Source organism: Ascochyta rabiei, chromosome 15, assembly GCF_004011695.2.
Source record: "Ascochyta rabiei chromosome 15, complete sequence".
NCBI classification, from domain to species: Eukaryota; Fungi; Ascomycota; class Dothideomycetes; order Pleosporales; family Didymellaceae; genus Ascochyta; species Ascochyta rabiei.
In genome coordinates, this window is record NC_082419.1 from 906,811 (window position 1) to 930,570 (window position 23,760).

Consider the following 23,760-nt stretch of genomic DNA (forward strand, 5'->3'; position numbering starts at 1 on the left):
TGGACTGGTACGGGGCTGTAGTGATACGCTCATCGGGCTGGTACAAGACTGCATAGATCTTGGACTGGTACGAGCGTTGTACTGACATAAGATGGCACTTGTTCGCCTCATACCGTGTGGTTTATGGCCATCTTATGTCAGTACACCACTCGTACCAGTCCAAGATCCCTGCCGTCTTGTACCAGTCCGGCGAGCGTACCGCTACATTCTCTGTACCGGCCCACTGACAGTGCCATCTTATGTCAGTACAAGGAATGTAGCGGTACGCTCGACGGACTGGTACAAGACCGCACGCCTGTGGACCGGTACGAGGGATGTAGTCATCGGGCTGGTACAAGACGGCATGGATCTTGGACTGGTACAATACGAGCATTGTACCTGACCGTCCATGACGACAATGCAGGCACCGCGCAGACAGCCTCACCTAACCTCGCAACCCACAGCAATCGTTAACATCGCGTCATAGGAGTGCAACTGACGGTGTCTTGGAAAGACCTGCTAAGGTTGATCCGTGTAAAACTACTTAAGATGTCTCAAATCTGCGATGAGCACAAGTTGATTCTCCAGGGCAAATTGCGGAACGTGAGCGGATGATGATTGAGAATCGCGTCAACGAAGAGGCTGCGCTGCCTGCGAGATCTGGCTTGTACGCAGACTCAGCGGTATGTGCAGGGCAATATCATTGTGTGCTCTGTGGTGTGTGTGTCGTGTGTATTTTGGCCTTAGTACCCAAGTTCAACTTATCGACAGGAACCTTACCGGTACGGCACGACAACTAGTGCAGATCACGTCCAAAACAGCACTGGCCTGCGCCTGTACAAGGTTTCTGTTTGAATCCTTCGTCGAAGACACCACAATCCCACATTATTCATCAAACAAGTGCTGCTGACTATTATTCCTTGCTGGCTAGCCAAAGCCGCTGATCGCAGTAATTGGCCAAGCTTATACTCTCTGCTGTATTGTACAGTAAACAGTCAGCCTTTTGTCACGCTACTAATCTTGTACTTGGCGAAGGGAACAGAGGTGTCAGCAGTTGCGTCATCCCGAGTGGTGTTGTGGGGAAAGACGAGTGGTTGCGCATGGCAAAACCATGATGCCTGCCATTTCTCGCAAGCTATACTTATAACAGCGTCGACTGCGAGTCTGAGTTAACCTCATGCTTATGCCGAGCACATTTCCCTGCCAAGAGTAATGCGCGGTTGGAAATCATATATCTCAGGAGGCTAAAGACCCGTATACTGTATTGATTGCATCAACGCTAAGACGTGACCTTTTACTATGCCTGACAAGGTCTTTGTGTTTCAGTGAGATACTCCATGTATTTCAAGGGCATGCCTCTTGAAGTGCGACACACCATGCAGAATAGCACAGCAATGAGGATGGCGGCATTGGAACTCCATTTGGTATTCCGGGAGACGAAAATGAGTCTCTACGTGCTTGTTGAGAACGTCTTTTCGCGGTATGTGGCGCATCCTTCTGTCGTATGTGAACTCCTTGTTGCCTATACAGATCAGGCATACGGGTTGGTGGAGCACGATAGGGTATGTGTGCTGGCACTGGACCTCCTTGGGCTCCTCGCTCCTGGATGCACCAGGGTCGTGGTCGACAGTCTCGCCATTCCGACACTGTGGCAGGGAGAAGACCTCAAGACTGGGATGACCTTTACTGCACTTTCTTAGAGAAAGCACACCGTTGTCTCCAACTGCGACAAATTGTTCCATCTTTCGCTTCAAAGCCTTGGGCTGACGTGTCTCTTGTAGCTGACAAAGTCGAGCCGAGGTGCGAACGAATTCAACGCGAGTCTTGTCGTTTTCGAATGGCCTGAAAAGCATGCTGGCGATGGTGGCTCGCTCTTTGAGTTCGAACTCAGCGGCTGGTAGTGTTAGAACCTCACCCGCAGCCTTTCCACTGAGTTGTCTGGCAACCTTGATAGTATCGACAGAGTCGTGGAACTCGCGAATGGCTTTATCCAAGTGTTCTCTATACAGCCGTTGATATATGCTACCAATTTTCCGCTTCGTCTCTTCGTAGTTCTTGTAGAGAGTTATCCCTTTGGCCTTCTCTAGCGGATAGAACCCTTCTTCGTAAAGTTGTTGTCTGTAAGCCGCCCTATCTTTGCAAAGGGACACCAGTATTACATCCTTCTGTAGCTCTTCCTTTTGCCTACCATTCAGCTCCGTAGGTGCACGTCGGTCCCGCAATAAGCCCATCCTGGCAACAGATTGAATAAGAAGATCCTCCAAAGGGCTTCCAAAGTAGATAGACTGGAAATCGCAGGCAATGTGTGTTAGCGTATAGTATTTTTCGTATGTGCTCCCAAAGTGGCCTATAGTCTAGTTTTGTTCCACTAGATCAAGAGCGCCTGGTTGGTCCCATGAGTTTTGGTATAACAGAGATAAAACGTAGCATAACACGTACTTACTGTTGATATTCCTTCCAGAAGCACGTCTCAGCTGGTAGAGCTCTAAAGATTCTTTAAAGCCTGCGACACGCCCCAATTGTACAAAAGTATCACAGTATTTTAAGTACAGAAACGCCTTATCCCTCAATATGCGGGCACCTTCAGTGGTGCTTTTAACGTCGCAGAGAAATAGTTGGTTCAGAATTCCTTTCTTCCATTGGACACGCAGCACGTCGCGGCCAACAGGTATATTAAGGTCAAATATATCCTGAACGCTTGCAAAGTCGTCTCTCAGTGCATCTCAGCCAACGCCAATGCTCAGAATGTACGAAACTATGCAAAATGCAGGCATTCCTTCTAGACGAAAAGTGAACTTTTTCCTACAGCCCAATGGTAATCAGCAGGACTCTCAAAACGCGCAATCGCTGTTCAACTTACGGTTTTCCGTCTTTCTCCTTGTTTTTAACGTGCTCTAGATTAACGTTCGCCACTATGGTACTCCGCCTTAGATCTTCAAGACTACAAACCTTCATAAGCTCGATGTCTTTGAAAGAGAGTGCCTTATTGCTGCCTTTGGCACTTGCGCTTTTAACAATAGCTCCAGGTCTTGTGGCTGTAGCGGCGCTAAGAAGGAGAAGAAGAGAGATTTAGACTCGGACGAAGCCATAAAGGGGTTTTATGTTGTCCACCCAGAGCGCATAGAGGATGGCATAGAGATCCTGGACATACATAGCATGCTTTTCCTTCTCTAATTTGTCAAGTTTCAGGGTTGGAATCCACTATCATGACGTTAGCACGCTACCACAGTGAGAAAGCTTAATTCTGTGAGAGTATATTACGTTGCAAACGTCCTCCAGGACCTCAGCGTCCATGTTATGGCTGGTGAGATCCTTATAACACATGCTAATCTGCTTCTAATAGCTTCGCATTAAGCTCTCCTTTTTAATTTGGGAATATTTTTTCCGCCAGCTTAGGTACGCTTTGAAGATCTCTGGGTCACACGCGCGTAGTTGTTCCTCTGGACTCCTCTTGGTTTGCTTTGCGATTTTGAGACAGTAACTGGTGCGGATGCTTGCGTTAGGAAATTGTAGAAACGAAGGGCAGGCGTATGAAATGGATCTCACCTATTCCAGAAATCGCCTTCCCTCTGCCACAATCTCTTGGTGTGAGGGGTGTGATTTGGTTTCGCCGGCCCCTCAACCTTAAATCGAGCAATATTCTTCAGAATCTCTTCGGCTTTGGAGTCCAGATCCACTTTGGATTTTTCTTCTGAGACAGAACCAGTATCTGTGGGGATGCCCACTAGGGTATTAGAATTCTGTTCGGTGTCTGTTTCTAGATCTGAGCAACTGCCTGGAGAAGCCAGTTCAGGTTCCAAGTCTAAGTCCGAGCCTGAGCTTGAATCTAAGTCTTCCTCGCTGCACAAGTGCTAAGCCGATAATAGGCTTAGTTAACAAGATGAACGAAGGGCTCAAGTAGAGGCAGCTTTCTTGTCCATGACGGCGGTAGTCCACCTTTGTTAACTGATTGGCTTTGTAGAGGTCGGCATTGCAAGAGTACGCATGCAGCTCAATAAGGAAGGTGGATGGACAGGAAGAGTGCTGATAGTAGGAGAAAAGGTGAGTAAGCCATTACTTTAAGTAGGCACTGGCTATCGTACCAACATATGACTAGTGTCATACTTAGATTAAGTGAAGTGCTGACAGAAGTGCTGCAACCCCAAGCTAAAATGCAACAGAATGATAGGGTTGATACGACAGGGCAAGGCCCCACTTGGCGTATTGAGGGAGCGTGCGTTTTCAAAGCGGCAACGCAACTAAAGCTAAGCGAGGTGGAAAGGCTGCCAAAGGCGGCCGCCAAATACATCCATTTCCGGATGCTATTCCACTGTTACACACATTTAAGTAGTAATAATCTTCTGTTTCTTATAGTACTTATAGAATTTATAGCTCTAGTAGCTCTTATAGCTGTCTATAATTAGCAGATAGTACGCACCTATAGTACGCTCCTTTATATGCGCATTAAAGTGCTTTAGCTACTTTATACTAAGCTTGTTTATTATCTAGCTATTAGCGCTAGTCTTAATTACCTAGTTACAAGGTAGTCCTGTATACCAGCTTAATATAAGGACCTTACTACTAAAGATAATAAAGGGTAGGATAGCCTACCTACTAGCGCAGATACCCTAGATAATTATAACCTAGTTATAATTACTTACCTATATCTTCATAGGATTACTTTGCTTCTTAGAGCCTGTAAAGACTATCTAAGCAGTAATTATACCTATTATAAAGCTAGACTTATTAAAGTTATATATATCTTTATCTAGGATCCTATACTTCTCCTTTATATTCCTAACTAGCTTAAACTAGGGCTTTATAACGCGTAGATCTTTATTTAGAGCTTATTAATAATTATATAAGTAACTATATTAAAGCTTAACCTCCTTAGTACGCGTCCTAAACCTATCTACCTAGTTCTTACTAATAGGTCCTTTACTACGTGTAGTAAGGAGATTATTAGCTATTTCTTATACTATAGTCCTTATAGCGCCTATTTCTTATATATCTAGCTTAAGTATATATACTACTATTACCTCCTCCTCTATCTTATCTAGCTTACTTAAGTTAGGTTAATAGTTGCGTTAGGCGCGCTTTCTAGCACGTTGTTATCTTAGCGTTATTTCTAGAACGTTAAATACCTTAGATGTATATTTTATACTATCTAGTGTAGTAGCTTCTATAGCTTAGATAGTAAGGTAGAGTATACCTTTGTTATAGGATTGTTGCGCGTAGCATTATAGTAGTATTGTTGTAATAGTCTATAATAGTTGCGATGTTAGTAAGGGCGCGCCGCTTAGTGGGGGTGCGCTGCTTGGTGGTGAAACACGTTATAGTTATTTACTTTTTATAAAAATTATATCTATTTTACTGCTGATATAGTACGTGTAAAAAGCTACTATTAAGAAGAAGTAGAAGATCTCTTTTACTACTTTCTTACTATAAAATAAATAAATATTCCTATATAACTTTTTTAAAGAAGTATTTCTTTATAAGATAGCTAGGTCTTATAAGATATAACTATGTTATGCTGTTGTTATTCTACTATTTGTAGGGTATAATTTGGTAAGGATTCGCTGATTTTTTCATGTTCCACGCGAATGATCGACCAAAAAAACGAGCTCCTTCGTAGTTTTTTTTGCATTGTCCTGAATTACAGAAATGCATATAACCCACAACACATCCACCATCGCGCACCGAACGATGCGATCATGGAAAGGGGTTCGACAAAAAGAAAGGTTTACCTAACCAGGGATGCATGGAGGAGCATTGGCTATGGATAGAGTGAGGTGCGTGCCGTCAAAAGATAGGCCTGCGCAGCAGCTGCCCGCCGCTACGGGCGCAAAAAAGATGAGTCTTGAGATGACCTAACCAGGGGTCGCTGAGGATTTGTTAGGATTCGAACGCTGGACCTTGCGAGTAAGGGAATACTTACAACCTGGAATCTCTTGATTGCCGATTGAATCGTAGTCAAGCGCCTTGCCATTGGGCCATTAGGCCAATTAGTTGCTTACTAATTGATGAAAGCGCTTTAAATAGTGGTCATTATATTCATATTGTATTTTGGCAGACTCGTGGATATCTGGAGAATTATCACGATTCTCGAGACGGTCCTTGCTAGATTCATCTATGGGCTGCAGCAATCATTTTCTACGATGTGGGGTAAAGGAGATTTTCTCCCACCGAACCTTTTTCCACCCCACATCAATGTAAATTGACCTCGCTTTTTGACATGAACAGACAAACAGTCTTACCAGATGCGGCGGCCCTCTAAAGCTCAGTCCCGATGCAATGAATGGGGTTGTAAACAGGTGGATTGTTATCTACGCGAGCTTTTATCTACACTCAGCTTGTCGCAAATTGTATGAATTGGAAGTTTCCGAACGCACTCACCCCATTAGACTTGGCGCCGTGCATGTTGGACTGTACTAAATGAGTCTTAGGTGCAGTCTGGGGCGAAGATTCCGAGCGGAAGATTTAGTGTGTGTATGGAGAGATGATGCGTTCAAGATCACGTTATTACCCAATCAATCTCACTGAACCATATCCACATCAGGGCAGTGTAAGGGCGATCGTCGTTTCTATAGTGCACTGGGCATTTCTTCTACGAGCGTACGACAGCATATCTTACTTTCGATGCTGTAAAAGCGCCGACAACCCTACACAGTTCGTCAATAGAAGCTCATCTTTATGTTCTGGGTCACTGTTCGAAACCAAAGTACGCGAGTTCTTGAACTTCTCATGACATTATCGTTACCGCTTGTAAGGGCTGCAGAGCTGCAGAGCGATCATGGATCAGTTTGCTGGTCGTTTCGGAACAGCACATACCAGAAGCGTGTATAATTTAACATGAGAAGACAGTGTGGACTGCTTGCGTACTGACGGAAGAAATTGGAAAGGCTCTAGGAGTTACTCATTCAAGTTGAGAATGGCAAAGCAGTGCGCATACCAGCCCACATACAGGTTAATACCCGAAATATTGAATATGAATACAAGGATGCAATCCGTCATGGCGAAAAAAGACATTATTGTGCAAGAATAATTGATTGGTAGACTAATGATATGGTGAGGTGCCCAGCGCAAGGCGCCTAACAAGAATCTGTACGCTGCGCATTTACGCAGCATTGAACACACAGAACCCAACGCCACGCTATGCATCATCAATTCCTCGGCCCATCTTCTAATATGTACACCCCTTCAAAAAGCCCTGACCTTCTTCCCCTCGAATCCCATTCCAGCCTCAGCTTTCCTTTTCCCAAGCACCGAGTCCGGCGTGCTCGGCATTGGAATGCCCGCACCCTTACTGTATTCCTCGAAGCATGTTGCGTGGTAGATTTTTCCACCAGCCTGCAGCGCGTCCATCCACACGAAGTCATTCGCATCAACATTCCACTGCGTCTCGAACTTCTCCTGGCAGATGGGGCAGGGCGCGTGCTGGAGTGCTGGATCCTGCGGAACAAGCACGTAGCGATCTTTGGCTTGCTTCTTGGGCTTGGCGACGGCGTTGGTGGAAGTGGTGTCGTTTGTAGGTGTAGTCTCATCGACTTCCCGGTAGTCAATCCAGTCTTTTTCTGACATGTACCAGCTACGGTGCACACCACGCTTAGCAGCATCTGGATCTTTGACTTTAAAGTGCCAGTCCATGTGGCGGGCTTTCTTCTCCTTGCCTTCGGATGTGTTTTCGAAGCGGCGGCCACAGGTCGCGCAGATATTGGGCTTCGCCTCGTAGAGACGTGAGATCAAGTAAAGACGAGGCTTCTTTATCGACGCGGTCGTGAGTTCGATGTCGCTCAGGCCGTTTGAAGGCGCCGAGAATTGTCTCGCCATCGGTTGCGCAGCAAAAGGGGCTCCGTTCGAGGGTGCACCACCAGGCATACCGCCAAGAGCAGCGAGCAACCATTCAGCACTTCCTGGCGCTGGCGCTGTGGTTACAGGTTGTGGAGGGGGTGGCACCGGTGTCTGTGGTGCAGGAGGCGGTACGGCACCAGGCTTATTGAATTGTGCAAGCAAAGCTGCTAGATTCGCTGTAGGATTCGCTGCTGCTGGAGTAGCGGCCGCTGCAGGAGCAGGTACAGGTGTCGGTATAGGTAGTGGGAACCCTGTGAAGGGCGGAGGTTGGAACGGAGCAGGCGCTAGTATGGATGATGACTGCGATGGCGACGAGACCCGTTTCAGAAGATCTGCCAGATTAAATGTTGGAGGTTGGGGGGTCGGCGTAGGCTGTGGTGTCGTCTGCACTGGTGGTCTAAAGCCGGCTAGTAGCTGTGCAATATTCGGCGGTGCGCTCGCTGGCGACGCACCAATAGAAGGGAAGCCGGGTGGCATACTTTGCGAGGGATATCCTTGTACTGGTGTTGGAGGAGCAAATGTCGGCATTGGTGCAGGTGCAGGCGCCAGTGACCGGACTTGCTTGCGCACAGCTTCGAGCTGTTGCGGAGGGAGAGTTTGAGTGTCGAGAATCTGCTTGAGTGAGAGAAGTGCTTGAAGCTTTGTTCGAATGTCTCCATCAGCAGGGTTATGTGCGAACGAGGTCTGCGTGGTGGCGACCAGCTGGGCAATCTCAGCCTTGAGATCTGCAAGATCAACCGACGACATTGGCTGAGGACTCTGAAACTGCTGCTGGAAAGGCATGGGCGGTGTAGCTGTGGGCATAGGCGCGCCGTATTGAGGGGTAGGCGGCAGACCTCCTGGCCGACGTGGATCATTCGGAGCAGCATATCGAGTCATGTTCTGTGGTGGCGATGAAGTGTCCCTCCAAGCTACGTTCGAAGGCGGTCGTGCAGGGAGGGCATGCATTGGTCTTGGAACTTGTGTCTGGGCGGCAACTGTACGAATCTTGTTGACAGCATTTTCAATATCTCCGGTGACATTGCCAGGAAAGACAGGACGAGGGTCCATAGACTCGGGTACTGATTGTTTCCACGTCCTTAGCAGGCCTTCCATTGCCTTACGAGTAGCCTGATCCACCACGAGATAGGCATCCATGAATGTGCGGTAGAGGTTCCGTCCAAGGTAGACGGTGTACGGGGTGCCGACGTTCTTGACGATGGAATCGAGGACATAAAGGGAGGGCAGCTTCCATTCTGGACGAGTCTGGTACTCGTTAGTCACTTGCATGGTTCATTGGAACAAGACATAAAGAGTCGGTAGCAATGCTGGTTGACTTACCGTTCGAATGTGGTTCTCCAGCTCAGTGGAGATGGCCTGCGCATACTCTGTGTTCTCCTTCGCAATGAGGGTTAGATTGCTGATTTCTGGTCTACTGTTCATCCTCAGATCTTGTAGAGCATCGCGAAAGTCAGCCGCCACCTCAGCAGCAGGTAACGACATGATGGGCAGAAGGGAAATGTGTTTTGGGGAAGGGGTACGAAGGTTAGGTGTGAAATGCAGTCTCGCTGAATGCCTTGTAGTCGGTAGTAGGCGATCCAAGCAGGCCGTTTTTGCAAACAAAACAAACGAATGCTTCCTCTCTTTCGAACGCACGGTGTGACAGGATGTTTGTGTTGCTACTAGCTATGACCTCGCTGGGTGTTGCAGCAAGAAGACTGCGCCAGGACAGCCAGGACGGTGACAAGACTCGCTCTCCTCCAGCCACTGAGCTCCACCCACTGCGTGCCTTCCTCCTCAGCGCCAACAATTGTGAAGCAGCGTGCAGTCGTGAATAGACCGACGAGGATGTATGCGTGATGTAGGCACCCGCTTGAGTGAACAGGTGTTGCGGCTGTGAAGTCTGCAGGTGCTATTGCGCGTCGGGCAGGGTTAGTCAAGAAATGGGTGGAGGCAGATTTAAGGGATCAGGGCGACGAAGGGTAAGAGGTTTTATAGGCGCTGCAATGTAAAAACCCAGCGTTGGCCAGTTCGTGAGAAGGTGGAACCGTGGTTTGCGTGGTAGCTGGACCGTAGCAGCATCCGCTGCCGCTTCCCCAGCGCCAAGCCTCGGCCAATAGTAGGAGCGCTCCGCGCGTCATTGGCAGTCGCGCTCAGCAGCAACTTTCGCGCAACGCAGACATCCTCTCTGCATTGTCCACGTCTCTCACCTGTAGCACTACGATTCTAGGCTTACAGATTCCATTACTGCTTTGATTTGCCGTGTTCACGTCGTCACATCCGCTCTAACGCTCCTACTACACACAATCTGCGCCATGGAGGACGTCGAGTTCAACAAGTCGCATTCTAACTCGCCGCTGCCCGAGGCAGGTAACGACCCCAACGACCCTCTGCGCCCTGAGATCGACGAGGAGAACTCAGTTCCAAACCCTACCAACGCTACGACTTACCAGGACATGGAAGTCACAGAAGACAAGGAGGAGATGCCTGATCAGGACGACATCGAAGCTGGGCTGTCGGACAACGAGTCGGCGCTATCAGATGCGTTAGACGACGACCAGCTCGATGAGCAGTTTGGCGACTTCGACGCGAGCAACATTGCCATTGAGGAGCGCGCTATCGACGAAGACACAGTCAAGCAGATTGGCGTGCACAAAAGGAAACGAGCGGCAGGCGAGGGCGACGAGCCCAAGAAAAAGAAGAAGCGCGCCGAGAAGCCGCGTCGCAAGAAGAACAAGGACGGAGAAGAGGAGGCCGGAGACCTAGGTGATGGTGGGAGAAAGAGCAAGCGGTCGAAGAAGGAGGGCAAAGTTCGAGGAGCTAGCCCAGACGAAGAGCCAGATGCCAACCTCACTCCTGAAGAGCGTGCGTCAACCAACCGTGATACTCAAAATGTGATACTAACAGCTGTGCAGGCCGAAAGCGTGCGCTCGAGCGCCAGATGGACGCCATTGTCAAGAGCAGCTCGACTCGCCGCCGCAAGAAGGATGGAATTGATCTTGAGCAGATGGCTGACCAGGAAATCGAGGACATGCGCCGCCGCATGGCTCAGGCAGCTGAGATGGACAACGAAGGCCGAAAGCGCGGTGAACCTGCACGACACAAGCTGAAGCTTCTGCCCGAAGTGGTCGCCCTGCTCAACAAGAGCAACCTCAAGGAGTCAATAGTAGATCCCGAGTCCAACATCCTCGAAGCAGTACGCTTCTTCCTCGAGCCTCTCAGCGACGGCAGTCTGCCAGCATACGATATCCAAAAGGAGCTATTTGCTGCGCTGTCTAAGCTGCCCATCAACAAAGACACACTGGTTGCCTCTGGTATTGGCAAGGTCATCATGTTCTACATCAAGAGCAAGCGCCCTGAGTTGACCATCAAGCGACAAGCTGAGCGCCTTTTCACAGACTGGACTCGTCCAATTCTTCGGCGCACGGACGACTATCGCAAGAAGGAGTTCGCTCAGGCAGACTTCGATCCGACGTATGTACACATTGGTTTCAATGACGAGTATGTTGCTAACGCATTTGCAGAAGAAAGATCGCATCTGGCAACTCTGCTGCCAACAGCCAAGCAGCTGCTCAGGCTGCCCAGAGGAAGAAGGCCCTTGAGGTTCCACGATCATTCCAGCGCGCCCGCATGGAGACTGGTCGTATGACATACACCGTCGCGCCGAAGAGCAACGTTTCTTTCAACGAGGGCAACAACGTCCGAAGGGATGTGGATATCCTAAAGACAGTAAAGGCCAGACAAGGTGGAGGCAGGCGGTAAACTGCTTTGATCTTCTATATATCCTTGCCACAGCCTGCCGTTGGAGTTTAGTGGCGTTCTTGCATGCGCTTGGGTAGGCCTTGTTAGCCAGACTGCATATTCGGAGTTTCGAGGCTGGCTTGCGAGCTAAAGCTGATTTGTATTCTATGAAGATTCACGCATGCATCATCAATTTTGAGCGTCATTCGACAATCTACACGTGGAACAGTGGTGAAGGTGGGAGAAGCGCACTGGCTTAAGAGACGAAGCTTTCCTAACAACTGTACCAACCCTCCAACACAGTGAACACAGTTCAGGGGCAGCGAAAAGGCCGAAGTGTACGCACCATCAAGCGATAAGCTTTGCTGTCCAGGCTCCTACATTTTTGGCCTCAGACGACTCAAGTCCACTTTGCTTTCGGCTTCCCGTAGACTCAAAGAGTTGTGATCAATGTATACAATACTTACCTCGCTGCGTCCTCCGTTGCGTTGACTACCGATGCTTCCTGTCAGTCTCCAAGGGGAAGGAGCGTCGATGTCAATATTGAACTCTGGACTTCACCGCATTTTCAAAAGAGTACTCTTCCGGCTAGATGCTCTTCTGTTCGAAAGCTGGATTTGGTGGCCGCCTCAATGCGAGACGGGCTCGATGTCTATAAGTTTGATTTCTTGGCTGACAGGCGCTTCAAGCCTGACTTGTATCACCTTTGCCGGTCCTCGCACATGCACCTCTCCGAGTTTGGTGTCGCTAGGTGTTCAGCCTGCTGGCATGTTATCTCATCTTGAGTGTGGCTTGTTCTTTCTCTGTTCCCACGTGGACCAAGAAACAACTGCACAGAGTTGGGCATGCGTTCGTTGTTGCGCTCTTGATACGCCTGTGAAAGCATCCTGTTGATGTGTAGTGTAAGATCACACTCAAGCTCGTTGTTTGATGCAGTTCCTAGCGAAGGAGTTCTGAGTGCCCTTGTGGATTTTGACAAGCGTATACACTACAAATTCATCGTCTCCGTCACGACCCGAACGCATCGATCCGGAATAAATTGATCGTATCCACAAACGTACTGTCGTTGTCCTCATTGCTTGCGAGATCCACTCCGTCTCTCGTAATCATTTTCGTCGCACCTACAGTATTGAGGTTGTAAAGGTTGATATCGTAGCTTAGCTCATCACCCTCGACGCTCAGGATCCTCGTTTGGCACACAGCACCGGCGCCCTTAGCTGAGCATGCGGTGCTGTAGTTGTCGAAGAAACTGTACAGGCCCACGCCGTACCCGAGGATGTTGTTGCTGCGCAATATTCGTAGACCCCATCCGCTCGCGGTGCTGGCAGTAGAGTTACTCGTGCCATTGATGAAGGGAGCGAAAATGGGATCGTTCAGCGCTGGGTTAGGAGGGAAGGGAATAGTAGCGTCGGGGTTCGGTTGGTAGTAAGCTGTTTCGGTCTGGATCAGGCCCATGAATACGTTACGTGTGTCGACGAACTGGTATTCGTAGAGGGCGTGATGTTCGACGGCGGTACCCCAGCTAATAACTGTTAGCATGCTGCGTATAGAGTCTAGATGAGAGAAAGGCAAAGACTTACAGCCATAGCTGACCGCGCTGACTCTCAATATGCAGACCTCGGCCTGCGTAGATGGTAATCTGTGTATTGTTATTACTCGCGTCGTCCAGGTCGTGATCGGCGACCCAGAGCCAGTTATTCTCTAGGTAGAGGCCGGTGCCAAACTTGGTGACGTGGATAGACATGTATGCAGCTATGCAGTCTTGGACCAAGTTCGCGGACGTAACAACAGTATTAGGGGTCTTCTCGCATTGTTCTGTTTGCAGGTTGGAGCCAGCGAAGCCACCAATGCGTGTGTGGACGTCCCACATACCAGCTGGAGTTGAATCGTAAGTAGCGAGATTGTATTCAATAAGGATTGCGCCCTTTTGCTGTCCTTGTGTACTGACGAACATGTCGGACCATTCGATCGAGCCTTGCTCGCCTGGCTGTGCGACACGTACCACGGGTTGAGGGTTGTTGATGTCGTTAAAGTACTCGCCCGCTGAAAGAATGACGGACGCTAGGGCCTCGCCGACAATCTTGGAGCCTGGGGGAACATAAATGGTCCCGGTAACTTTGTAGAAACCGGCGTCGACGAAGAGGATTTTGTTTTCTTTCTGAGCCTGCAGTAATGCAGCATTGAGTGCAGCAGTATCATCAGTCGTACCGTCACCAGCAGCGCCAAGCTCTCGAGCACTGAGGAACGACGACAGTGGAGCTGAGTCGTACTGCGGCTTTGAACGCGTGTAGTACCTTCCTGTGGCGTCAAGCAATTCAGCTGGTCTCTTACTGGGTTCAATAGGGCCTCGTGCCTCGACAGGACCCTCAGGTAGGTAGCGATGGCCGTCAGCCCAAGCAGCGATAACTGTTGAGCCAGCTGTACCTTGAAGGTAGGTTGAGTTAGGCCCCGCAACAGCAATACCAACGTTGTTTAGCTTGACGTTCTCCAGATACAAACTTCCTGCTGCAGCAGGCTCGGAGTTGTCAGTCCTGGCGGTGACAATACCGATGGGTGTGTTACTAATCTCGCTGTCGAACAGGGTAATGGACCCAACATTGACGGCCGACGGACCTCCTGCCGAGATGTTCAGACCGACTTGGCAGTTGTTGATTTTAACACCAGAATACGTCCATCCCCAATCCCATAACTGGTTGATGGCCGTGACAACATTGTTGAAAGTCAAGTTGCGCGTAGTGAACTGCTGATTACCAACATTGAAACCGTAGTTCCCACCCTCGAAGACAAGATCGGTCATGAAGCCTCCGGAGCCCTCTTCGACGAATAGTCCTTGGTGTTGTGTACCGTTGGCCGCAGACATCTTGAAGACGACATTTTGGAGGCTCGTCGTCTGCGCAGTAGGCCAGTGCACTCCAGTTGCTGAGACGTTGGCCGGGATGTTGGTCATGTCCAGGACGAAATTACGGATCTGACGGAAGAACGTATTGGTCGGTCCGAAGCCGGTTTGTCCGGGACGAGTGCCAGTGCCTAGATAAGGGCTACCGTCAATTAGTCCGAGGCCTGTAAAATTGGATGTAGCAAGTAAGATTGGAAGACAGTTCGGGTTGCCAATGAGCTGTCGAAGTTAGCAGTCTTATCTTTGTGACATGATGGGATGGCAAACCTGAGTGTAGTAATAATCGATAATACTCGAAGAAATCAGATAGGTCCCTTCAGGAAAGTAGACCAGTGCGGGTGTGTTTGTACTGCTCTCGCATTTGCTGGGTCCACATCGACTGCCCTGAGTAACGGCTCTCTGGATTGCTGCAGTATCATCGGTGACCCCGTCACCAAGAGCACCAAAATCTTTCACATTTCTAAAGATCGTGTAATTGTCCGGATTCGGGTTAAACGACGCCAGGCCCTGGTGTTTGATGCTCTCGAGCCAGTACGGGGCGCATGATCCAGAAGTTGCAGTTGATGAGGGTGCGGACGGGTTGCTGGTGCCGTTCGACTTGGTAGGATACGGCGCGACAGTGTTGGTCGCAGGCTGGGTAGTTTGAATGGTTGAAGATATTACAGAGCTGTAGACTGAAGCCAGCGAAGAGCTATTGGATGATCCCGATTGTGATGGGACTGTAGAAGTTAAAATGTGACTTTGGAATAGTTTCCATGTTCAGACATGCCAGCACTGTATGAGCGAGCGTGAAGCGCCGAAGCGCAAGTCGAAAGGCTTAAGACCACAGTCCTGAGGAACATCCTGTTTAGATGACGATAAAAGAGTGACAGAAGCGGACTACAAGACTTGCTTGACTAAAACTTAAGGCGCGGGAGCACATATTTAATAAACAAAAGTCAGGAGCTGATCTACACAACCCTGTGAACATGAATCATCACGGTGCAGTAGGGAGGAGATGGACCACAACTCGCTCGTAATAGGACCGCAAGCTCGAAGTTAGACTTGTGGCTTTACTGGCGTGAATCTGAAACGCATCTTTGCAGGGGTTGGACCCCATCGTTGGTGTCTGGCTTGATCAGATGCTGAAGACTCAGGTATCACTGTGACCTTGTGCAACGCTGACGAGGCAAAGATCAGCTCCATTATTGTGGCAAGGACGCGTTGTATCTCTGAAATGAAGAGTTTCATCGACTGATGTTATTTCGGTATAACTTGTAATGCGTAACCAAGCATGAACAGAGCTCAGGGGTGCATGTCGTCTACCATGTAAGATAGGTGCTTCTGGGGAAATGATTTCAGTTTCCTCATATAGGGCCGGCTGTCACCCACGTACAAATGCATGAAATACGACGCGATTCAGCATCAGACCGTCAGAAGAACTCGATGAGCTGCATATGCAAGCTGTACACAGCAAGATCTTGTAGAACAGGTCAAGACCAAGATGATTGGCGCGCATGCACGTGTTCAGCCAACCCATCTTATCGGCAAAACACCGTGTAAACGCCGACATGCTTCTTTGAAACTTTGCGAGTGAACGTCATCTTCGACATCTGTACATCCACAACATCGACCAAGTCCGCTACTCTTCTCCATCCCTTCACTTTCAGCCATACACACAAGATGTTCGGAGGTCAGTAGAGCCATGCGATGAAGGGAAGCGGAGAGGAGCTATACTGACGGTTTGCGCAGCACCACCCCAGCCATCCAAGCAGGAGCTTGAGCGCGCCGAGGCGCAGACCATGCTGGACATCAAGTGGACAGCTGCGTCAGCTGTTGTGCTCTACCTCTGTACGTTTATCTCTTTCAGAAGAATGCGTGTAGTTGCTAACGGTGCTCCAGCGCCTTTCCTCGTCGATTACGTCTACAAGCTCATCTAAACGACTACGACGAACTGTTCGAGGCGCAATACCTGTATAATCTTTCAGCGGCGTTTATGCTATCTGTGTCTTAGGTGCGCTTGGATGTGAGCGCTTGTACAACACGATGGAAAGCATTGGGATATATATTTGTCAATGGGAAGATGACACTTCAAAGATACACCTGGATTTATGACAGATTCGAGTGCCACACAAGCGAGCAATGGCATTGGAATCTATGCTACGGGCTCGAAGAGCACCAACGTGGTATCTCGCAATGCCAAACTTTTCACCAACGAGATGATTCATAGATGCTCCTTCAGCTGTACGTGCCAACGCTATATGATTATCGCTTTGCTGGTCTCTGCTCTTTCACCTTCTCATATTCGTCATACTCTTGCTTTGTGTCGTCGACCCATTTCTTGAGGTGCTCGAGCTGCCTGTCATAGTCCTTCAGGAGCTGGTGTTATAGTTAGCTTAGGTGTATTCTCTTATTTGAATAACAGACGTACCTTCTCGAGCGCCTTCTGGTCCTCTTCGGAGAGCATTTCGCCATTCTGCTGGCTTTCGATGTTCTTGACCAGCTTCTCTGTCTCCTCCTGTAGTATCCGCGCCCTCTCACGCACGCCTGACATGCGCGCCCAGATCTCTTCTTGCCGTCCTCCGAGAACGGGGTCAAACGTCTTCTTCTCGAGCTCGATAAGCTTCTTCTTCAAGTCCTCTTCCTGTGTGTCCATGACATAGCCGCGGTTCCTCAGGATTTGCACCTTTGTCGCAAGCGCCAGTGTTCGCTGTGTGAAAACGATGTGCTTTCGTTTGGCCTCGGTGATACGTGATGCAACGTTCAGCTCGTGGGTATCCTTGAGTACAGAAAGGCTGTTGTTGATCTCGTGAAGGCGCGTTCGAAGTGCGTTCACGGCCATTTGCTGCTGGCGTATGCGCTCTGCTACCTGCTCAAAACCACGGGCCAGAACAGGGATGGCGCCAGGCGCAGGCTTCTTCGACAAAGCTTCCTCCCACTTCCTCTCATCCTCTCCTGGCTGAGGACCGTAGAAAGGCGCTTCTTCGGGCTTGACCGAGTTGTAGAAATAATGAGTAAAAACGCAATCAGGGTTCTCGGGGTCCCATTTTCCGTTTAGCACCGCGATTTGCTGCTGGACAGACTTCTCGCCTGATTTCAGTTAGCGGAGGCTTGCAGAGTTGGCGAACTACATACGATGGCCGTTGATTGAGGCGCCAGCATAAGGCTGGGCTGTTGACTGCCGCAGCTGAGGCAATCCATCGCGAGTTTGCTGGAGGCTCTGGGCCTGAACTTGATTCAGCCCCGGCGCCGGCTGTAGTGAGTTCCCAAACAAGCTGTTACTGAACTGTTGTTGCTGCTGCTGCTGCTGCTGGTGTTGTTGAGGCTGCTGCTGCTGGGTTTGAGCCTGGCCCCACAGGCTTGAAGACTGATGTTGCTGTTGTTGTTGTTGTTGCTGCTGCTGTTGCTGAGCCTGGCCAAGTTGCCCACCGAACAAGCTAGATCCAGCATTCTGTTGCGGTTGCTGCTGTGTGGAGCCAAAGAGACCGCCAGTCTGGGGCGTTGGTGCGGTGTTGGTACCGAACAGGCTGGGTGTTGTGGTATTCGACTGCTGCTGCTGCTGCTGCGACCCTCCAAAAAGTCCTCCAGCTGGCGCTGTCGAACTTCCAAATAAGGTTCCAGTCTTCTTCTCTCCCCCAGTGTTTCCAAAGCTGAAAGACATGTTGGCGTGTGGGTCCAAGAATGCGCGGTACAGTGGTGTTTATGTACAAACGCGCTTCAGGTACGCGCTAGGCGATGCGGAAAGAGCGAGCGCAGTAGTGACAGAAGGAGAAGCTCAATCAGTCTGCATGTCGAGAGTGAAGGTTGCCTTGAGGCTTGCGCGAGGCGTTGTGGTGATGCAAGACCACAATGGGTGCTGTATTTGGGTGCTGGCTGCTTTGGCGATTGCTGAAAGCTTTAGGCCTGCAACCAATCATATCACAGGTCAGTCTGCTTTGCAGGGCTTGGCGGTGTTCGCAGAGTCCGGCAAGTGTGGAGACCACCAGCTCCAACCTCAGATCGCTTTGGGAGCAATTCGCCTGCCATTGGCACCTCACACTCACCATGTCGTCGCGTCAGCCCCGGTACACTTCTCTCTGCTGTCCCACGACCGAAAACGAGTGCTAACACTGCCCAGCTTCAACCAGCAAGCCCTCATCGACACCACCCCTCTGCCCGACGACATCCCCAAGGTCAAGGAGCTTGGAGCCAGTTCTGCGCCCCTCCTCAGCGCCTCCTTCTTCATTGGCGCGCGATGCAAGGCCTTCAACGATGATTACATGATGTGCAAGACCGAGTCCAACGGTCGGGGAGAGCTTGAATGCATGAAGGAGGGCCGCAAGGTCACCAGGTGTGCTGCGAGCGTGTAAGAGTGACCGGCTTCGCGCGGATAGGAACAAGTGCTGACAATATGCAGCATCAGCGATATCAACAAGGAGTGCCTTGACCAGTTCCGCAGCCACTGGCAGTGCCTTGAGAACCACAACCAGCAGCTCTGGAACTGCAGGTCGGAGGAGCGGAGGTTGAACAAGTGCGTGTTCGACAAGCTGGTCAGTATGAGTGTATCGCTTCTGTGGGGTTTGATCACTAACCAGAGTAGTCACTCGAGAAGACGATACCAGATGCACCAAAGGGCGAGACCCCCGTCCACCTGAGGACGCGCAACATTTTTGCTACCCACTAGTTTTGTACATATTACCCGGGATACGACAATCAAGAAATTCCTTTAAACTGAATTCAATACTTCACTTGCAGTGGATACTTGTGGTGGTTCAAGACCGTGACTGCGGATAATGGTCGATGAGCTGCGACAACACTAACGTCAAAGTAACATCACACCAACAGTAGTTCACTTGCAAAAACTCAATACAAATCTTCCTTGATGACATTCAACATAGTTGTATTTCTCGCAGTCCGTTCTTCTTAACGCACGTCTGCTCACTCCTAGGGCACTAACATATCAATGACTCGAGGAGAACTGGATTGGAACCATCGCTGTTGGGTAGAGATAGGGAAGGACTCGTCGATAGCATTTGGTTTGTTGAAAAGACACCGAGCGGAGCCAGGGATAGGGAGGGTTGGACAAAGGTTTAAGGAGAGCCTGCGCAATACCTGCTAAACATAGAAACAAGTAGAAAGCAACAGTGTTTGAAGGCAGTAAGGGTCCTTACTCTGCAATTTATGTTGCCGCTCCGTGCTTTCAAGTTTTCTGGTGGAATCTATGCTTTGCATTTCAGATGCTATTCGACACGTGTTCATAGTGCCTCATGCGAAGGAGTGCCTAATACGAAGGAAGTTGGGTATACGTGGTTAACTCCATACCAGTACTTCAATGCATGATCGTAATTTCGTTCAATCGTACCGTGTCATCTCATGCTTTCATCCTCTCCGACCGCCACGCGCGGCTCTCAGGAATTGATCTCTCAAGCTCGGCCTCTGTGCAGCTGGTGAGCTTCTCAAGAACGAGCTCCCTTCCAGGATCGAACTGCTGCCATCGATGCCAAAGCTGCTTCTCCCATTGCCCAGACTGGCTCCAAGGTCGATCCTACGCCCTATGCTGTGTCCAATACCGAGGTTTTGTTGTGCGCCTCCCGTGCTTGGAAGACCGGAGCTACGTCGTCCGGAGCTGCGTCTACCAGAGCTGCGGCGTGCACTCTGGAACCCAGAACTTCGTCTCATTGAGCGTGTTGTTCTCACAGAGCTCATCCCTGGCAGCCGACTTGCTGCATCATCGTCGCTGGAGTCTTCGAGCTCGGAGTCCGTGTGCTCGTAGCTACCCGCCTCTGGTATATCGTCGTCCAGGTCGCGCTCATCCTGCAACACACCCGCCATCTCGGCCTCTTCCATTTCCAACATGGCGCTAACCTCCGCCTCCACCATGCTCCCCTCGATGAATGAGTCTTCGTTGAACGGTATGCTCTCCTGTTCCCGTGCACCATCTTCTGTGTCAGACACGCTGCCTTCCTCGTCTGAAGAACTATCTGAAGCAGACAGCTCGCTCGCGCTTGCTTCCGCCTCAGGCACATCGTCGTCCAGGTCCCTCTCCTCCACCTCCCCGTTCTCCTCCATTCCCTCCCTATCCTGCCGTTCCTCCGCATTGGTGGCTTCTTGTTGGGCTGCCGCAAGGTCCATCATAACTTGCTCGCGGCGCGCCATGATCTCCTGTTCTTGCTTCTCAAGCTCCTCGTCTGTGGTTGCCTGGAGCGTTTTGGTGACACCCGGAGGCCTAATCCACCCGGCTCCGAAGCGTTGTACGTTTGCCTTGCGTTGCTCGAAGATATTCTCATCTTGGGTGAGGGTTGCGAGGAGAGTGGACGTGCGGTGAGTTGGGCGTCGTTGTTGCGGGTGTGGGTGTGGTGTGTTGTTTGGAGGGGACGTGGAGAGGTCTTCTGAGGGGAAAGAGTTGGTCACGCGGTGGGAGGGCCATAGGCTGGCGTCCTAGTCATTTAGTTAGTGATCTGAAAGCCATTGTGAATGTAAGGCTGTCAGAGCATGCTGGAGGATCCGTTTTGTCTGTTTTGGTGCTGAAGTACTGACAAAAGAGTATACATACCGCCCGCGGAGCAACCATTGGTAGCGATAGCATTGCGTGTAGGACTTAAATCGCAGTTGAGCTGCTATACAAAAGTGTCGCGTGCAACTGCAGCAGACGCGTTGGTGGAGCAAGCACCTCGGCAGTAAGCTTGTCGATCACCGAAGCTATTGAGCCAATAACAAGAGGCGCCACCCAACGTGCTTCACCACCCTCACTTCGAACGGCGACGCTCGTTTCATGACGTGACTGTGTAGATATGGTACGTAGCAGATAATCCTTCTCTTTAATAATCTCACACTTGTACCTCTCCCCTTCATCCGTTCTTGAGACTTTGTATACTACAAGCTGTTCTCCTCTTAACGTGATTGAGGGGCTCACGACTACTGGTCATTGAACTCAGGGCTATACTTTGTGCGGCAGACCCAAGACCCGAAAAATTCAGGAAAGGCTCCTCTTTTTAGAGCCACTCAATCCTCTATTGCGATACAAAAGTCACTCAAACATCATCATTTCCACGGCTCGATTTCAGCTTATCAGACTCGCTCGATGTTCAATTTGAAAGTACTCCTCAATATTGCTTTACTGGTAGTACTGGTAATAGCCCGTTCCCAACCCCATGTTCATCTGAAACCTACCGACAGTGACAACGACGATTTCTGGGCCAAGAAGCCAATGCACACAACAGACCTCATGGCAGGCAAGTCACACTCGACGCTCGACACTACAGTCACCCGAACGCACGTACCCACGGGAATACCAAGTCCTCAAATCCCGCAAGTAGAAGTGGACGAGCTGTGATGTTCAGACTGTTCTCTACTGCTAGTCCAAGGCTGGCGTTTGGTGGTATCCAAGCCCAGTAAGGGAAGATACGCATCGACATAGGAGTATGGAGCACATCTATGTGCGTGGAGATACCAGGTTTCACTTCTTCAAGTCAACTTCGCCTGAGAAACTCACAACTGGCTGCTCGGAGCATTTGAAAGTGGGTGTGACTCAATCGACCGCACGGGTACTAGAGTCTAAGCGTTTCCTCACTATAAGGGGTATTTTCCTATCCCTCTGTTGAGTCCTGTCTCTCGAGGGCATCTGCTTTTCCACACTATACTAGAAACTACTCGTCTCGTGCTATCCCCAGTCATGTCGAAACTGCAGTTGTGTATGCCCCAATACTCGCTCAGTGCCTACTTCCATGGCAATATGACTGGGGGAAGAACGCACGACCGTTACACGTGGAATAGAAATCCGGAGAGACATGCGTATGGGCAAGAACTGCCTGCATTTCCAGATGTATGTAGCAAGCACTGAATTGATCTTCCACGCGGAATTTTTATTTGATCATTCAAAGACCGACGGCCTTTGTACAATATTTACATTTTTTACCCTTTCGGCACAGCGTACGAACAACACACGTGGTTTAATCTCACATAAGGAGTAATTGAACAACCGCAACACAACTGAGTTCACAGCAGTAACTTCCTACCGCTTTCCTTGCACGAATTTGCCGGAAAGCTCAGAGAGCTTATCAGCCGTTCCAAGCGCTACATGTTCCAAGGCAACATCAAGTGTTGCCATGATATGTCTACGCCTCACTTCAAATCGACTTCCCGAGAAACAAGGACGAAGATTACGAAAGACTTGTGCGAGCATATACAACGGTGTAGCTCTGTAATAACACGTCCTCCTACCTGTCTGCTGCAGATGGGATATCGCCTGGGAAGGAAGGAAGCTATTCCAAGTCTGACTCGACCCAAGACTGCATTGCAAAGCCAACGCTGGTGAGGATGTACAGGTATGCTGGGAAGACATACATGTCTTGTCCTGGTAAGGAACAAGGGCACTGGAGTTGCCTGATTGGAGTGGAGAGTCGTCGGTAACTGCGAGTTGGCACGACTCATATTGTCACTTGACTCGAGAGGTGACGAAGGACCGTCAGGCTATGCATCTGCTTCGACACGAAAACTTCCATGCTCGAACTGTTCAAACTCGCGGGAAATCTAGGCACAAACTTTTGGTTCGAGTGACGCATGAGAGTCTGTATCAAAGGACGAAGATTGCCGGGACAACGCATACACATTGCAAGGCGGAAGAAGGTGATGAGCTGAGTCGCGGTCGATGGAGTCAGTATGTATGGGGTCTGCGGAACGAGTAGTTCACGGCTCGGGTCGCCGGCTGACGGGCACCAAGGATATTCTCCGATCAATATCCAATGTACCTTGTATGCTACGGAGAGTTTCCGTCCATGTGTGACTTGCGGAAGTAATGGGTTGCAGTGCTTCGTTCGTATCGGGGCAGCGTCCAATTGCAGTCAGCCTATCTCAGGATTTGCCTCCATCTCTGGCACGGATCCTGTTCTTCAAGAATGGGTTACACTCTTGCAAGCATGGCATGATACGGGCACAATGATCGATGATTTGATGGTGGTCTAAGCCAAGCATGCTGCTTAACAGGCATTGTAATCGTTAGCACTGGCTCAACAGCATGTCGAGTCCACTTTTCGCAGCCACCCTGCATGAGCCGTAGCTTAGATCCCGCGGTCGCTTGCGTTCATGTACTCTACCTTGGGGTACGTTTGTATCTCTACGTTCGTCTGCTCAAAGATGCTTGTCTTCGGACGCTAATTCAAGGTCGTTCCCTTCAATTGCCACCATCGCGCCACGGCATTTGCATCCCACGCAATTAGTCAACCGGGAATAAGATTCTAAAAGGCTGCACTTTCACAGGCCCTGCCAAGCGGCACGATGAACACAGCTTTTTGGCTATTTTACGTCTTGACATCAGCATCAGCGTTGTCGTCAAGACTCGTTGTCGTCGCCCTCCCCGAGATTGCGCTTGGATGGACGCA

General features: G+C 49.9%; 10 protein-coding genes across 10 annotated transcripts, besides 6 other annotated features; 5 read left to right on the forward strand and 5 right to left on the reverse strand.

The window, feature by feature from the left end:
- Positions 1–683: 683 nt before the first annotated feature.
- Positions 684–713: a tandem repeat.
- A 588-nt stretch (positions 714–1,301) lies between these two features.
- EKO05_0008727 (uncharacterized protein) lies at positions 1,302–2,210 on the reverse strand (the record flags this gene model as incomplete). The annotated part of the gene is made up of 1 exon (XM_038946611.1): positions 1,302–2,210. One exon carries the CDS (start codon positions 2,208–2,210, stop codon positions 1,302–1,304), a length of 909 nt encoding a protein of 302 aa, XP_038796263.1.
- A 1,564-nt stretch (positions 2,211–3,774) lies between these two features.
- Positions 3,775–3,813: a tandem repeat.
- Positions 3,814–4,307: 494 nt separating this feature from the next.
- Positions 4,308–5,062: a mobile genetic element.
- Positions 5,063–5,160: a mobile genetic element.
- A 1,998-nt stretch (positions 5,161–7,158) lies between these two features.
- Positions 7,159–9,291, reverse strand: EKO05_0008728 (mRNA 3' end processing factor; the record flags this gene model as incomplete). The annotated part of the gene is made up of 2 exons (XM_059637366.1): positions 7,159–9,054; positions 9,130–9,291. The coding sequence occupies 2 exons, from the start codon at positions 9,289–9,291 to the stop codon at positions 7,159–7,161; spliced, it is 2,058 nt and encodes a 685-aa protein (XP_059493349.1).
- A 164-nt stretch (positions 9,292–9,455) lies between these two features.
- On the forward strand, positions 9,456–9,626 carry EKO05_0008729 (uncharacterized protein; the record flags this gene model as incomplete). The annotated part of the gene is made up of 1 exon (XM_059637367.1): positions 9,456–9,626. The coding sequence occupies one exon, from the start codon at positions 9,456–9,458 to the stop codon at positions 9,624–9,626; it is 171 nt and encodes a 56-aa protein (XP_059493350.1).
- A 477-nt stretch (positions 9,627–10,103) lies between these two features.
- On the forward strand, positions 10,104–11,550 carry EKO05_0008730 (Transcription factor iws1; the record flags this gene model as incomplete). The annotated part of the gene is made up of 3 exons (XM_038941692.1): positions 10,104–10,653; positions 10,704–11,262; positions 11,313–11,550. The coding sequence occupies 3 exons, from the start codon at positions 10,104–10,106 to the stop codon at positions 11,548–11,550; spliced, it is 1,347 nt and encodes a 448-aa protein (XP_038796265.1).
- A 987-nt stretch (positions 11,551–12,537) lies between these two features.
- Positions 12,538–14,476, reverse strand: EKO05_0008731 (uncharacterized protein; the record flags this gene model as incomplete). The annotated part of the gene is made up of 2 exons (XM_038941667.2): positions 12,538–13,051; positions 13,110–14,476. The coding sequence occupies 2 exons, from the start codon at positions 14,474–14,476 to the stop codon at positions 12,538–12,540; spliced, it is 1,881 nt and encodes a 626-aa protein (XP_038796266.2).
- Positions 14,477–16,087: 1,611 nt separating this feature from the next.
- Positions 16,088–16,344, forward strand: EKO05_0008732 (uncharacterized protein; the record flags this gene model as incomplete). Its single annotated transcript, XM_059637368.1, has 3 exons — positions 16,088–16,097; positions 16,157–16,255; positions 16,307–16,344. 3 exons carry the CDS (start codon positions 16,088–16,090, stop codon positions 16,342–16,344), a joined length of 147 nt encoding a protein of 48 aa, XP_059493351.1.
- Positions 16,345–16,669: 325 nt separating this feature from the next.
- EKO05_0008733 (Nucleoporin nup57) lies at positions 16,670–18,065 on the reverse strand (the record flags this gene model as incomplete). Its single annotated transcript, XM_038941641.1, has 3 exons — positions 16,670–16,783; positions 16,836–17,494; positions 17,540–18,065. 3 exons carry the CDS (start codon positions 18,063–18,065, stop codon positions 16,670–16,672), a joined length of 1,299 nt encoding a protein of 432 aa, XP_038796267.1.
- Positions 17,691–17,813: a tandem repeat.
- Positions 17,952–17,970: a tandem repeat.
- A 383-nt stretch (positions 18,066–18,448) lies between the features above and the next one.
- EKO05_0008734 (ndufa8, NADH-ubiquinone oxidoreductase complex I 19kd subunit) lies at positions 18,449–19,067 on the forward strand (the record flags this gene model as incomplete). Its single annotated transcript, XM_038941570.1, has 4 exons — positions 18,449–18,468; positions 18,522–18,749; positions 18,801–18,933; positions 18,984–19,067. 4 exons carry the CDS (start codon positions 18,449–18,451, stop codon positions 19,065–19,067), a joined length of 465 nt encoding a protein of 154 aa, XP_038796268.1.
- A 695-nt stretch (positions 19,068–19,762) lies between these two features.
- Positions 19,763–20,969, reverse strand: EKO05_0008735 (uncharacterized protein; the record flags this gene model as incomplete). The annotated part of the gene is made up of 2 exons (XM_038941677.2): positions 19,763–20,821; positions 20,937–20,969. 2 exons carry the CDS (start codon positions 20,967–20,969, stop codon positions 19,763–19,765), a joined length of 1,092 nt encoding a protein of 363 aa, XP_038796269.2.
- Positions 20,970–21,464: 495 nt separating this feature from the next.
- EKO05_0008736 (uncharacterized protein) lies at positions 21,465–21,716 on the forward strand (the record flags this gene model as incomplete). The annotated part of the gene is made up of 1 exon (XM_059637369.1): positions 21,465–21,716. One exon carries the CDS (start codon positions 21,465–21,467, stop codon positions 21,714–21,716), a length of 252 nt encoding a protein of 83 aa, XP_059493352.1.
- Between the last annotated feature and the right edge of the window lie 2,044 nt (positions 21,717–23,760).